Raw genomic sequence first — 13128 nt, forward strand, 5'->3', positions numbered from 1 at the left:
ATTGACGAATACCAAGACCAAGACCCTTGACACAATAACCTCTCCAAGACTAAGTCACAAGCTTTCTAAGTTTGACTCCTCCTTCCTTGAGTCAACAATGGTCAAACTTCCTCCTCCTACTATCTCGGCTATCCTTCAGATTTCGGTCCCTTGGTTCAGATCTGCAACTCTTGGCCCTTCTTTAGAAACCCTAGTTGTAGTACTTGACTTAGTTTGATATCTTGATCTCCTTCGCTTGGATAGAAGGACTTCCTTCTGCAACTCGGCTTGATGATTATCTTCTTTTCTTCCCTTGATTCGACTTCTAGATGGACTGTATAAGCTTCGACCCTTTTTTGCAGTAGATAACCCTTGACTTCCTCGCACGTGTGAAGAGTTTTTGCCCAATACAAGTCCAAATTATCTCGGCTTCCTTTCCTCCTTTGTTTGCTTGATGGGAGACTTTTTCTCCTAGGCTTCTTGCACTTTTCTTCCTTTCTTAGATGCTTGATTGAATTTTGTCCTTGAGTGAGACCGAGCTACCCTATATATAGTGGTCTGTCCATCAAAAATAAGCCGACTTCTCCTTATGACAAGGCCAACATGCCTTTCTAGAATTATCTTTCAGGCCGACTTCAAGGTGAGCTTGTGACATGGTCTTGGAGGGTTAACAAATTTCTTTTACAATGAATTACATGCCCAAATGGGTCTTCAATCCTTGACATTGACTTCACTAGACTTTATGACTTGATGACCAAACCTAATAGCTCACAATGGGAGCTTTAACTAAAAATAAAATTCCTTGATCATGAAACCCATGATTCAAGCATTACAAAAATAATTTTATTTTCTTCTTTACATCAATTACATAAAATCATAATTACACATATCATTATGAAGACCGAACCTAGTTACACTTTTCAACAAATTTCTCTATAAAGAAGGACGAACACTTTAGAAGCATGCTTGGACAAATGGATATATCTAGTTTAGTTTATTAGGGACAGATGAAGCATCTAATGGCAGATGCTTGGGACGACATCTGGACGGGCTATGTGTTGATGTCTAGATCCCGAAGAGGGAGGGTGGCGTTGGTCATGAAGCTTCAACCTTGGATACACACCTAGCTCCTTGGGTTGATGGTTAGCAAGTAAGCCTGATGCTACCTAGACTGGCTGAAAGCTTGAGTCCATCTTAGTCCCACTTGAATAGATTAGCTAGGTCAGGTATCTAGTCCGAAGCACTGAGTGTGCTAGAACTCTTCGTAGTTCATTTTCGAGATCTTCCATGTACCTCTATATATTTGTAATTATGAATACCTCCCTAGTTAAGAGGGAGTGTTGAAGAATGTAACTAATATCAGTCTTTATAATTGTATTTGAGTCATAATGAAATATATTTTTCAAAAGAAAGAAAAAATAAATTTTATTATTAAAGAAATTGACTTATTAAAGCATAGGTTTCATGCTTGGGTCAATTGTTTTTAGGTCAAATCCTCCATTAAAGGCTTCTTGGGTTTATGTCAAGTGTCCTTATCCATGTCATATTGTAACAAACCCTTCTTGGGATCTATTTGTTAAAGAAGAAATTTATTTTACTGTATTTTAGGTCTTCTAGGCCTCCTCCACCAAGTCAGCCTTAAGGAAGGACAAGTTGGCCTCAAATAGGAGAATTTGACCTCACAAGAAGCCTATATATTAGAGCAACTCGACTTCATTTGAAACACCAACTCAACAAGTTCAATCTGCAATTTCCGGGCTAAGAAAAAGTGCAAATTTCAAGAGACGAGGAAAAGTCTAGCAAAGAAGGAGGAGGCCAACATCTTGCTAAAGAAGCTGAGATTTCTCTCTCTTTTCTCTCACTTGTGAAGTTCTGGATTGTTGCTGGGGGTTGAAATTCTGCAGTTGCTGGGGAGGCCGAAATTTTGAAGCTGGGGCATAAATTTTTGGTTAGTTGTTGTTGGACTAGAAGTGACTATTGAAATTTGTTGAATCATCTTGGAAAGCTAACTTGGTGGAGGAAGATTTGTGGTGAATCTACTGAAGGAAGAGTTCTTTGACTGGGTTTTCCCCTATATAGGGGTTTTAGCCCTGGCTGAGTTCGTACATCTGGTGTCCATGATCTTCATGTGTTTGTTTTGATAATTGCTTGATGGAACTAAGATAAAAGAGCATAAAAAAGATAATAAGAACTCAAAGAAATCACAAGTAATTATCATCATAAGAAAATCTTTTTGCCTTTCCGATTTTCTAGCATAAGGGGTATTGGAAAAGCACAAAGCAAGCTTGGTCTCTTACGCTACATACTAAAGAAAGATAAATCATTAAAGTAAAACGCATACTAGAGGGGTGGAAAAAGTGGGTTGAGGAAAGGGGCAACTCCATGATTGCTGCCTCCTTACATTATTATACTTAGGATGTTGGACCTCCATTAGCTGGTCTCATGGTTGTGGCATTTTCCTTGAAGTCTTTCCCACTCCATGACCACCTTATCACATGCACCTATGGATTGATGGGTTTACTTGGGACATGTCACTCCCCTTGAGGGTTGGAAACACCTAATAGGGTTGTTGACCTAATCATCCCTAATATAAGTGAGGTAACTTGTTTACAGATCTTGAGCTAGTTAGACATTTGAAGGTAAGTTTTGTGTGAAGTATTTTTGTGCCCCTAGCATTAGATATGGTCCATTATGATGCTTTAATGGTTTTATGTCCCTAATGATGTTGATCTCACTTGATCTTGAGAGGTTTTTTCGCGTGGTATCAAACATGCATTAGAGATTTGTTGAGGGATGTCTTGACTCCTTTCCAGTACATCCAGAGGGTGCTTTGCCCCATTTCGAGAGTATATATGACCTTGTGGCCCCAACATTGCACTTCCAAAGATGAGCGTTGGGCCTTGAGCAACTTCTACATGATTCTGCACTTCTTGATATACGTCCTGATTTTGAAACATTGAGCTTGAGAGCTCAGGCATTGGATTATTTGATGATGTGCCTAGATGGATCCATGATGCCTCGAGGCTGGCATTGAACCTGTTTGATGGACGACTCCTTGTTTTAGAGCCTAGATGAGGATGGATGCCACTGAGATTACTTGGGAGGGCTAGCATATTCTTCCTTGGTGCCAATGCTTGCCCTAGATGGTGCCATGCCATTCCTACATGCCTTGGAAAGGTAATGTAGGCCTCTTTATGGATGATGTCATGGTAGAGTAGGTTCTATTTGGGAGACGTATCGTTACAAGAACACTTGTAGATATGAATTAATAATAACTATTACAAATTAAAATAATACATAATAAAAATTAGCAATGATTACAAATACAAATAAATAATAAAAAATTAGTTAGTAAATGGTGCATTGTTGGCAAAGGGTGGATACCATGCCCCCTCACTCAGACGGTGTGCTATATAACATTCACTGGTCACAAGTGAGGGGGCACGATATGCATTCTTTACTGACTAATTTTTTATTATTTATTTTTGTTTGTAATCAATTCTAATTTTTATTATTTATTATTTATAGTTGTAAGATTGTCACCCCCTTTAAAATTGCAAGGGTATTGAGGGGTATTGTTGGCGAAACTTTTGTTTCCATTGATGAATCTTCTTCTAGAAGGTTTTTCCATTGATAAGGTATTCTTTGATGGTTCTAGAACGTAACACTTTTTTCTTAGTTGCAAGAATACCTTTTGGTTCTAAAATAATTCTTCCTTTGTCATCAAATTTGAAAATCTTTGTTTGAATAGGTTGGGCTTGTCCCAACACCTCCTAGCAAGACGCATGGAAGACATTATGGATGTGGCAGTTGTCCGGTAGCTTCAACCCATATAGGCTACTTAGCTAATTTTTTTTGTTGCTTTGAAAGGACCATAGAATTTTGGAGCGAATTTGTTCTTCCCTTCTTGTTTAAGGAATAATTGATGGCTATTTGTAAGGTTGGAGTCATGCAAACACCCAATCGCCTGCTTCAAACTTTCTTTTTGATCTATGTTCGTTTCCGTGTTGTTTCATTCGATTATGAGCTACAACTAGATTTTCTTTTAAGATTTTGATGATTTATTTCTCTTCCTCTAGCTGATTCTTTACTGCTTGGATCTTAGTGTTAGTGCAAATTCCTTCCATTTTGGTGGTTCATATCCATATAAGGCTTGCAAGGGAGAAATTTTGGTGGAGGTGTGGTAAGTATAATTTTACCACCATTTGGCTAAATGCAACTATTGGGACCACTTGTTCTACTTATCTGTCACAAAACAACGGAGGTAACTTTCCAAGCATTTATTTACAATTTCTGTTTGGCCCACTTGTTCGCGAATGGTAAATTGGACCCATATTAAGGGATATTCTGGTTTGTTCGCAAAATTCTCTCCAAAAGTTCCCTTTAAATTTTGGATCCCTGTCATTGACAATGACCTTCAGAAACCATGCAATTTATAGATTTTCTTACATAAGACATCAGAAATCTATTGTTGAATCTGTCCTACCGACTATCATAAAATGTGTATATTTAGTTAATCTATCAACCATGACAAAAATCTTATATTTTCCATTGGACATGGGTAATTATTTTGTTAGACACCTAATCCTTAGGGATTGGGTGAACAAATTGTAATTATGTAAATAAAGGAAAATGAACAGTTAGAATAGGAAGTGACCTTGAAATATGAATCCCAATGTTCACACCTCTTCATGTTATATAATGTTGTTAACATTAATGCAAAGACTTAAAATTCGAGAGTTACCATCTTGGTCTGACATGCTAGCAGAGCCTAGCTATCTATCTCACTATAATGTTAGTTTTTGGTAGCATCGGAAGTGATCTAGCCTTGAAAATTGGTGGAGAGGCTAAGGCACATGAGTTCTAAAGAACCCAGAAACTGTTTGGTGATATTCCACCCAGATTGTATTTTATTAAAATAATTAATATTTTTAATGGAGTTCCTAAGTCTAAACTTAGGGAAATTAAAATATTAATTGGTATTAATCAAAATATGGGTGAGAATGATCTAGAAGGCGGATCAAGTCATGTTTTAATCTTAGTTGTTGATTAGAGACTTAATCTCGGCCGTTGAAGACTCAACGAGAAAAGTATAAAATGGAGGCTTGGGGTTTATTTGGAACCACACACAAAGAGATTGAGGAAATCGATTTTCTGAGGTGAGAAGTTCTCAGGAGGAAAATTGATTGGGGAGATCTTGCAGCTGAGGGGCAGTGAGAATCTGGAAGAAGGACTTTTCGGAGAACACTGACAGAGAAGGCGGAGAGAGCTTGCAAAGAGGCAGCGTAGTAGCCGGGAGAGCTGACGTAGAAAAGCTGCCTGTCACGCAGAATCTAGAATTGCTGAAACAGCTGACACTGCTGGGAATCGCTGGAACTGCCACACTTAGTACAACCCAAACATGGTACATTACAAGATTAGGCAACATTGAGAGTATCTCTTATCCTTGCACAACGAGTGTAAAATCAAGGTCAATCATCCCAAGCATACATTTTGTAGCATGACGAAGACATGCTATATGATCTAGTTTGTACAAGCAAGAAATGAAGTTTAGGAAAGTAAATGGAGCATACATAGAGAAATATAACAGAGAGCACTCATAGCCACCAAAAGTGAGTAACCCTATAGGGGAAAACTTTTATTCTATCTTGGATAGCTAGCTAGCCAACAACTCGACATATCGCTTAGTGATGACAATATTGCCATTTTTGTCCTCGTTCTAAGGTGAGTGCTGCTAGATGGTGTTTCTTCTACCTTTCCCTAGCCTTGCTTTTATAATTTTACGTTGAACTAAATCTCTAACCCTAATCTCCAAAGTGATTGATGACTGAGATTAGATCTTCCCTCACTTGAGATCAATGATGGAGATTTAAACAAAATCACTGAAGTAAATTGCTTTACTTTTTCTAAGTTTATTTTAGCTCAATGAGCCAAAAAAATAGCTATGTGCTTTTACTAAGTGAAGTCTACCTGGGGGGGGCTCATATGGAGTACAAAGGGAGGTACTCAAGGGAATAATGTGATGTAATAATATAATGGGCCATAGTTAATAAAATGGTTAACCCAATTATGCAAGGGACCACAAGTAGTTAGGAAATAATGTGAGAAGCCCATTGTAATGGATGTATGGTATTGAGAGACCCATGGTAATTACCCATAGTATTGTATGTATAAAGCCTATATAGAGGCTAGAGACTCTTCATTGAGATGTCAAGGATTATTGTATTGAGAAGCTTATGGCTTGTGGAGTGCTCTCCTCCTTTAAGGAGTGATTGTATGGTGTTACTCTACCTCAAGGGTTTTGATATTAATAAAGATCTGAAGCTTTTATACGTTGTTTATTTTGGGATTATTTGTAGTTATTGGGTATATAGATTATACTTGCAACTAGGATTGATAGATACAATGATCTTCTTTTTTTGAATACATCCATGAATTTGCAATAAGGAGACGCCAGTAGAAAATAAACCCTTATGTGGCTCATTATCCTGCCTTCTAGCATGAGACCTTTTGTCCAAAGGACTTTTCAAATTCTTCATCGGGAAGGCTTACCAACTTCTTGGACTTTTGAATTTTTAGGAATTCTTCAATAGTAGGTCCATCATCTTTCCCTGTAAAAGATACCTGAGTAGAACCCATGAATTAGAATGAGGGTTTTGACAAAATTTACCTTTTTTGTGCGACAAATTTTAAAATGGCCACAATTTGGGCAATATTATAGTCCGTTTTCGGAAATGGAACGATCATTTTTCATCTTCCCATGCGATTGAAACCCGATCTGGGCAATTTGGAAACTCAAATTCGCGCTGCAACTGTTCTGCCATCACAAAAAATTCTAAAAAAAGCGTTGATTTTAAATCAGTGACATCTCCCTCATCTGGACTTTTTTTTATTTGAAATTGGGTAATTTTTCAAGAGGAGCTCGGATCTGCAATCTATTTTCTGAAATTCTACATAAAAACTGAAAAAATTGGCTAGAGAGCTGCCATCTACAAATTGCCATCAAAGAAACTTTTGCAACACCATTGATTTTAAATCAGCGATATCTCCCTCATCCAGACTCCGATTCGGCCAATTTTTTTTTGAATTTGGGTATTTTTCCGCAAAGAATCCAAATCTGCTATTTGTTTTTGCAAATTTTGCACCAGAAGTTTAAGATATGATCTGCAAACTCATCGCCCAAACAATTCCTGCAAAAAATGAAAAAAAAAATGCCCCCCTTCTTCGCCCAAGAAAGTGTTCTGATACCACTTGTAGTAAATCTGACTTGCAAATATATGAAAATGCAAATATATCCAATAATTGCAAATAATCCCAAGATAAACAAAGTATAAAAGCTTCAGATCTTTATTAATATCAAAACCCTTGAAGTAGGGTAATACCATACAATTACTCCTTAAGGAATGAGAACACTCCACAAGCCATAAGCTTGTCAATACAATAATCCTTGACATCTCAATGAAGAGTCTCTAGCCTCTGTATAGACTTCATACATACAATACCATGGGTAATTACCATGAGTCTCTCAATACCATACATCCATTACAATGGACTTATCACATTATTTTCTAACTACTTGTGGTCCCTTGCATAATGTGGGTTAATGATTTTATTTATTAACTATGGCCCATTATATTATTGCATCACATTATTCCCTTGCGTACCTTCCTTTGCACCCCATATGACCCCCCCAGGTATACAACACTAAGTTACAAAGCAACTTGCTCAACCTAGAGCAAGTATCCTAGGGAGATCTTGTGGTTGGCTTCTGCACACCTAGACACTTAGGCCTATGCAACTGTACCTTCCCGAGCTACAAACATCAACGATGGAATCCCGTCTAAAGGATAAGGAAAAAGATCTATAAGATTCTTTTTACGAATAATATAATTATGAAGATAATAATATTTCCCCGAAAGTTCGAGAAGATTCTTTGCACTAGGCCTGCTAGATATTGTGGTAACAATCCCAACATACAACTAGTACAACCACATTAAAAATATTAGTGTGGTTGATAGCCGAAGGCTTCATAAATACAACCAAAAAAACTATTGCAACACGAAGAATGCCTTACTAATGCACACATTTACCTAATTAACCATGTATAAAAATGTTATGAGTTAACTTTAACTTAAGAAATAAAAAGAATTATAAATGAATGTTATAAATATTAATGAGGAAATGAGGAACTTATTATGGAAGAACTTATTAGATTTGGAATAATCTCAAATCCCTAGGAAATTGGTGGGTGGGGAGCCACATGGCACGAATATAATTTTTTAAATTTATTAAAAGTAATAGACCATTTTGCTAAATAAAAATTGTTTATATATAAATGAATGTTATAGATAATAATGAGGAATCCCAAGGAAATTGATGGGCGGGAAGGTGCACGAATCTAATTTTTTAAATTTATTAAAAGTCAATGCAACCTAACAAACTCTTTAATACACTATAGCCGTTGATAAACATTAAGACTAAGATCAATCTAGGCCCTCAATTAAAACAATAAAAAGAAGTCAACGGATCCTCATCCACCTTAAGTTGAAATAAGAAATAAGAAGCCTTCCGCAATAATAGAATATGAAGATAATATATTATTATTATTATTATATATTCATTATATTTAAGAATTAATATTATTTTATTTGTTGTTATAACCCTAGATTTTTCAGGGCACAAGGTCAATCAACAACAAGGTGCAAAGCCATTACAACAATATTGTTAAATTATGGTATGTTCTTTGCTTAGAGCAATTTACTTCAATTCTTCTTATTAGCCCAATGTCAATTCTCAGTGTAGCAGTCACATTAACATATAAGTAAAACGCTGATAGAACATAAATAAAATGGACAGAAGACAAGCCAAGACAAGAGACACAAGATGTGGCGGCTAGCCAGGGACAAATCCCAATGTGGGGAAACCCTTTGATCAATTCTTCTATATTCTTCAAAAATTCAGCGCAGAGAGAGAGATAGTACAATATCACAAATCTGTGATTTATAATAGCAGCAGCGTAAATCAAATTAGCAAGGTCAAAGCTGGTCAAACAACTCACCAATGACCTTAAGATATCCTAGGAGAACTCGACCTCCAACAGCAAGTATGTGTAGCGCAAAACAGTCCAAGTAAGAGGGACAAGTCAGCAGTGAAAGCTACAACAACTTGCAGCCACCCCTAACCAGTCAACGCTGTCCCAAATCAGTCCTCCAAAAGTCAGCGCAGCACTTCGTCTAGCTTAGGGGAGGTTTCCCATGTAAAGCCACAGTCAAAGAGGGTAAGACGCTTGTCAAAGCAGCCTAAATCACCCCAAACAGATGGTTGTACCCTCCTGCGTCCTCGCTGCCCTAATCTGCGTCCTCGCAATGATGCCCTAGAGATCTGCGTCCTTCTTCAAAGCTGCCCAAGAGATTTGCGTCCTCCTTCCTTGTGTATACCCAAGAGACAAGGAAGAGATGAGAGGATGAGAGTGAGTGAAATGAGACACAATGTCTCCTCCTTTTATATGCAACGTTGAGGTTAGTTGGGGGTGTGCAACACAACTTAACTTGCTGGCCGACCTTGACAAATTGTCAAGAAATACAAATAAATTCATATCTCCATGAATACATGTTGGAATTGGATGATCGCTAGATCAATCCTACACCTGTTGACGAGAGGAATCCAAGAAAAATATCAGCTGCCATAAATAACATGACCCACATGGAGTTTGGCCTTAGTTGCCAATTTTAACAAATATAATCAACTCATTACGAGCTCAACATGTCACTTGTGGAAATTGAACTTGGGTGGGGAGGATAGCAATAATTTCTTCGAACCACCTGAGATAAACCCCGTTGATAAATATTTGTTAGTTATATATATTAATTATATTTTGTTCTATATTATATATAAAAGTCCTTACAGTAAATAATTTAAAGTGACTTAATTATGATTTTAATTAATGTGTTTTATTATTTTAAGGATTTAAATTAATGAAATATAAAATATTCTATATTTAATACTTCAAGAATATTGATCATATTTCTACATGATATTACCGGATCTTAACCAAGGTGAGGTCCGTATGTAGTTAAATATTGCCAAATAAGAAAATGACAATATATTTGATTTGTATGGATCCAACTCAATGATTATCGGTGATCCAATTTCTTGAATCTCTATTGATTCTCGAATTCCAACTCATCATGGATTTTTCTGATGGGGTCCATTTTAGACGCCAAATTTACTCCAATGAAGTCATGTACAAACCCCTACGAAAGCAACCAAGACACCCAGGATGCCCGACCATTGTTCTCCAAGGAAAGTTGTCTTCGAAGCAAACAACCACCCTCCATGTGCTCTCTACATAAAGAAGTCACAAGCCTCCATAGGTTTACAATGTTTGAAGGAGGAATGCCACACAAGCATAAAAACAATTCATGTCAATCAATGAGCAAATCAACTCTATTGTGTATGTTCATCATTGTACAATGAAGAGTCATCCATACATCATGCATCCCCAAGCATGACATAAATACTTTTGGAGTAACCCCAAAAGCTAATATTTTTTTGTACATGTCTTCTTTCACGTAATCTTGAATGTCATCTTGCATATACCTGTCAAAAGTGAAAAATAGTAATATAATTGAAAATGTTAAATTATTAGACACATCCATTTAAAGGAATGATGAATGATGAGTATACTCGTCAAAATTGAAACATTGAAACAACATATGACAGTCAGCTCCATATTCTGCTAACACTGCTTAGAAAGCTAAGAAAAAATAGCATTCGGTGAATTACGTTACTACATAACCGGCATTATAAGCCCCCGTCTGTCTCATGATTGTATTATACAGATAAAAAAATAAAGTTTCTTGAAGAACCATCACGAGTAGAGAGAGGTTGTATCAGTTGAGAGTGTTGAGATTTTCTGTTAATTAAATTTGGAGAAAATTTCATGAATGTGACAACAATAGGATTTGTTGCTAAATTAACTCCATTTATTCCTGATGAGGAGTTATTGCATCCTATATTTGTTGTGAGTGAATTTATGATTCAGTTTTCTACTCCCAGCTATAAAAATGTAAGCCCGTAGAGGATATGTGTGATGAGAAGGTGTGAGGAAAAAGAATTCCAGATGTGCAAATCTGTTGTTGTAATCTCCTGTTGAGTAATAAGATTGCCGATGCCTCTGTTTGGTGGACGTAGCCCAGATTGGTTGGGTGAACCACGTTAAAATCTCTGTTTTTCATGGTTGAATGCTGTGTGTGTCTCATGATTACTGCATAACTGGCATTATAAGCCCGCGTATGTCTCATGATTGTATTATACAGATAAAAAAATAAAGTTGATTGAAGAACCATCATGAGTAGAGAGAGGTTGTATCAGTTGAGAGCAGGTTTTATATTTTCTTGAAGAGGAAGAACCTTCGACTACTTTGCCATATATGAATAATTGTATCTAATGCTACAGAGGATAAATATGGCTATATAATACTCACTTTTCTCTGACTATTATTTCTGCTTGCATGCATTTATCAATCAAATAACATATGTACACTTCCAAAGCTTGCATTGATTTTTCATTTTACAGCCAGAGTGATATTTTTCTTTGGTGTCAGGCTTACTTCCAAAGCTGCAAACTTGGAGGGTGCGAACAAACAAAAAGATATGGAAGTCCGTGACCTTTTAAAAACTAACGACGGGTTAAAAGCATCCCTGGATATTAAGGAGGCAGAATTGTCAGCCATGAGAGAACAGTGCAAGCTCCTGACAATACAATCTCAGAAATTGAGAGATAGTTGATAAAATCATATCTAATAAGCTCCAATCAGAGCTGTGTAAATAAACGGTCTGCTCTTCGTTTGTTTTCAAAATTTTATTATTTTTGGTCTCAGTTATGAAGATCAGAATCAACAAAGCTAGGCGGAAGGTACTTCTCAACTTCTTTGAAATTAACCACCTCAGGTCTTAACATCTAGAGAGAGCCTCGTTTCTTTAGATGTGTTTGAAACTGGAACAATGGGAGTGATCAGGAAAGGAGGTAGATACTTGGAAGTCTTGACATGAAGAGGGAACTTTGTTTCTGCAGGATGTCTTTGAAATTGGAACCATGGTAATAAACAGGAAAGGAGGTAGATATCTTTGGGAAAACACATTTTAATACACTGACATCCTTTCTTCAGGAAAAGTGATCTGGCAAATTTCTGCAAACAGTTGCAGTGGATAGTGGGAGTTTGTTATCTACTGCCACAGTGGAGACAGTTATGTCAAAATTATTAAGTATCATATTAAAGATATACATCTTTTTTAGACATACCCTAATGTGGAAAAGTAAGTGGTGATTTCTGTAGTGTAAAGAAATCAACACAAATTGTATTTTATGACAAACATATGCTTTTTCAATATTTTGATTATAATTCCTATGAATAGTATTGTACTTGTCGAGAAATAAAATATCATTTGTAAGATTCCACTTCTTCTGTCAAACCGTAGCTTCTGGATCATTGCATGTTATAATTTCTTGCCATAGTGATGGTTTTATTCTGATTAAATTTGCGAGAATCAAAGAATTGAATTTCACTTATAATTCCCAAATTTTTATCCAGCATTCGTGTTTGGTTATTTGACTATTTAGGGGTTGTGTTGCACTGGCGTTACATTTGCCCCATGGTTACGGGCCACGGCCCCTGAATTTCCCCATCCCCAGTAAATACGGGGATGCGGGGATGCAATCTCCCGTGATATTTCCTCTGCATTTACCCGTTCAGAGGGAATAGGGGAAACAACCCTGTTTTATCAGGAACGTTCCCAAGATAACAAAGTATGTCTCTCATATCAGGGACATTCAGCGATGTTCCTGGAATCCCCTCCCCTTGAAAATACTAGTATTGGCCAGTCAACTAGCCTAACCTGGCCTCATATCAGGGACATTCAGGGATGTTCCTGGAATCCTACACGTAACCAACCTAGTCTAGCCTAAAACTCATCAATTAACCTAACCATCAGTAACCCCGCTAATATCTTCAGTTTGTTTTCTTTATATTGGCTGCCCATGTTGTTTCATATGTAAATAAAACAGCAAGCTCGTGGGTATCCTTAAGAGTGGCATTTTGTTAGTGTTGAAGCTTTGAAGATCATTATTTTTGAGGTGAGATATTTTCAA

General features: G+C 36.9%; 1 protein-coding gene across 6 annotated transcripts in view; it reads left to right on the forward strand.

The window, feature by feature from the left end:
* Positions 1-12438, forward strand: part of LOC149146305 (uncharacterized) — a 93375-nt gene extending 80937 nt beyond the window's left edge. For all 6 annotated transcript variants that reach the window (XM_089446988.1, XM_089446990.1, XM_089446989.1 and 3 more), the window contains one exon: positions 11585-12438. In XM_089446988.1, the coding sequence (XP_089303114.1) occupies positions 11585-11768 (184 nt within the window). In that variant the 3' untranslated portion in view covers positions 11769-12438. The remainder of the gene's footprint in view (positions 1-11584) is intronic.
* The last annotated feature ends 690 nt before the right edge of the window (positions 12439-13128 follow it).

Source organism: Pinus tabuliformis, chromosome X (assembly GCF_031772625.1).
Source record: "Pinus tabuliformis cultivar Carrire ecotype Pingquan chromosome X, CPIR1, whole genome shotgun sequence".
Classification (NCBI taxonomy): Eukaryota; Viridiplantae; Streptophyta; class Pinopsida; order Pinales; family Pinaceae; genus Pinus; species Pinus tabuliformis.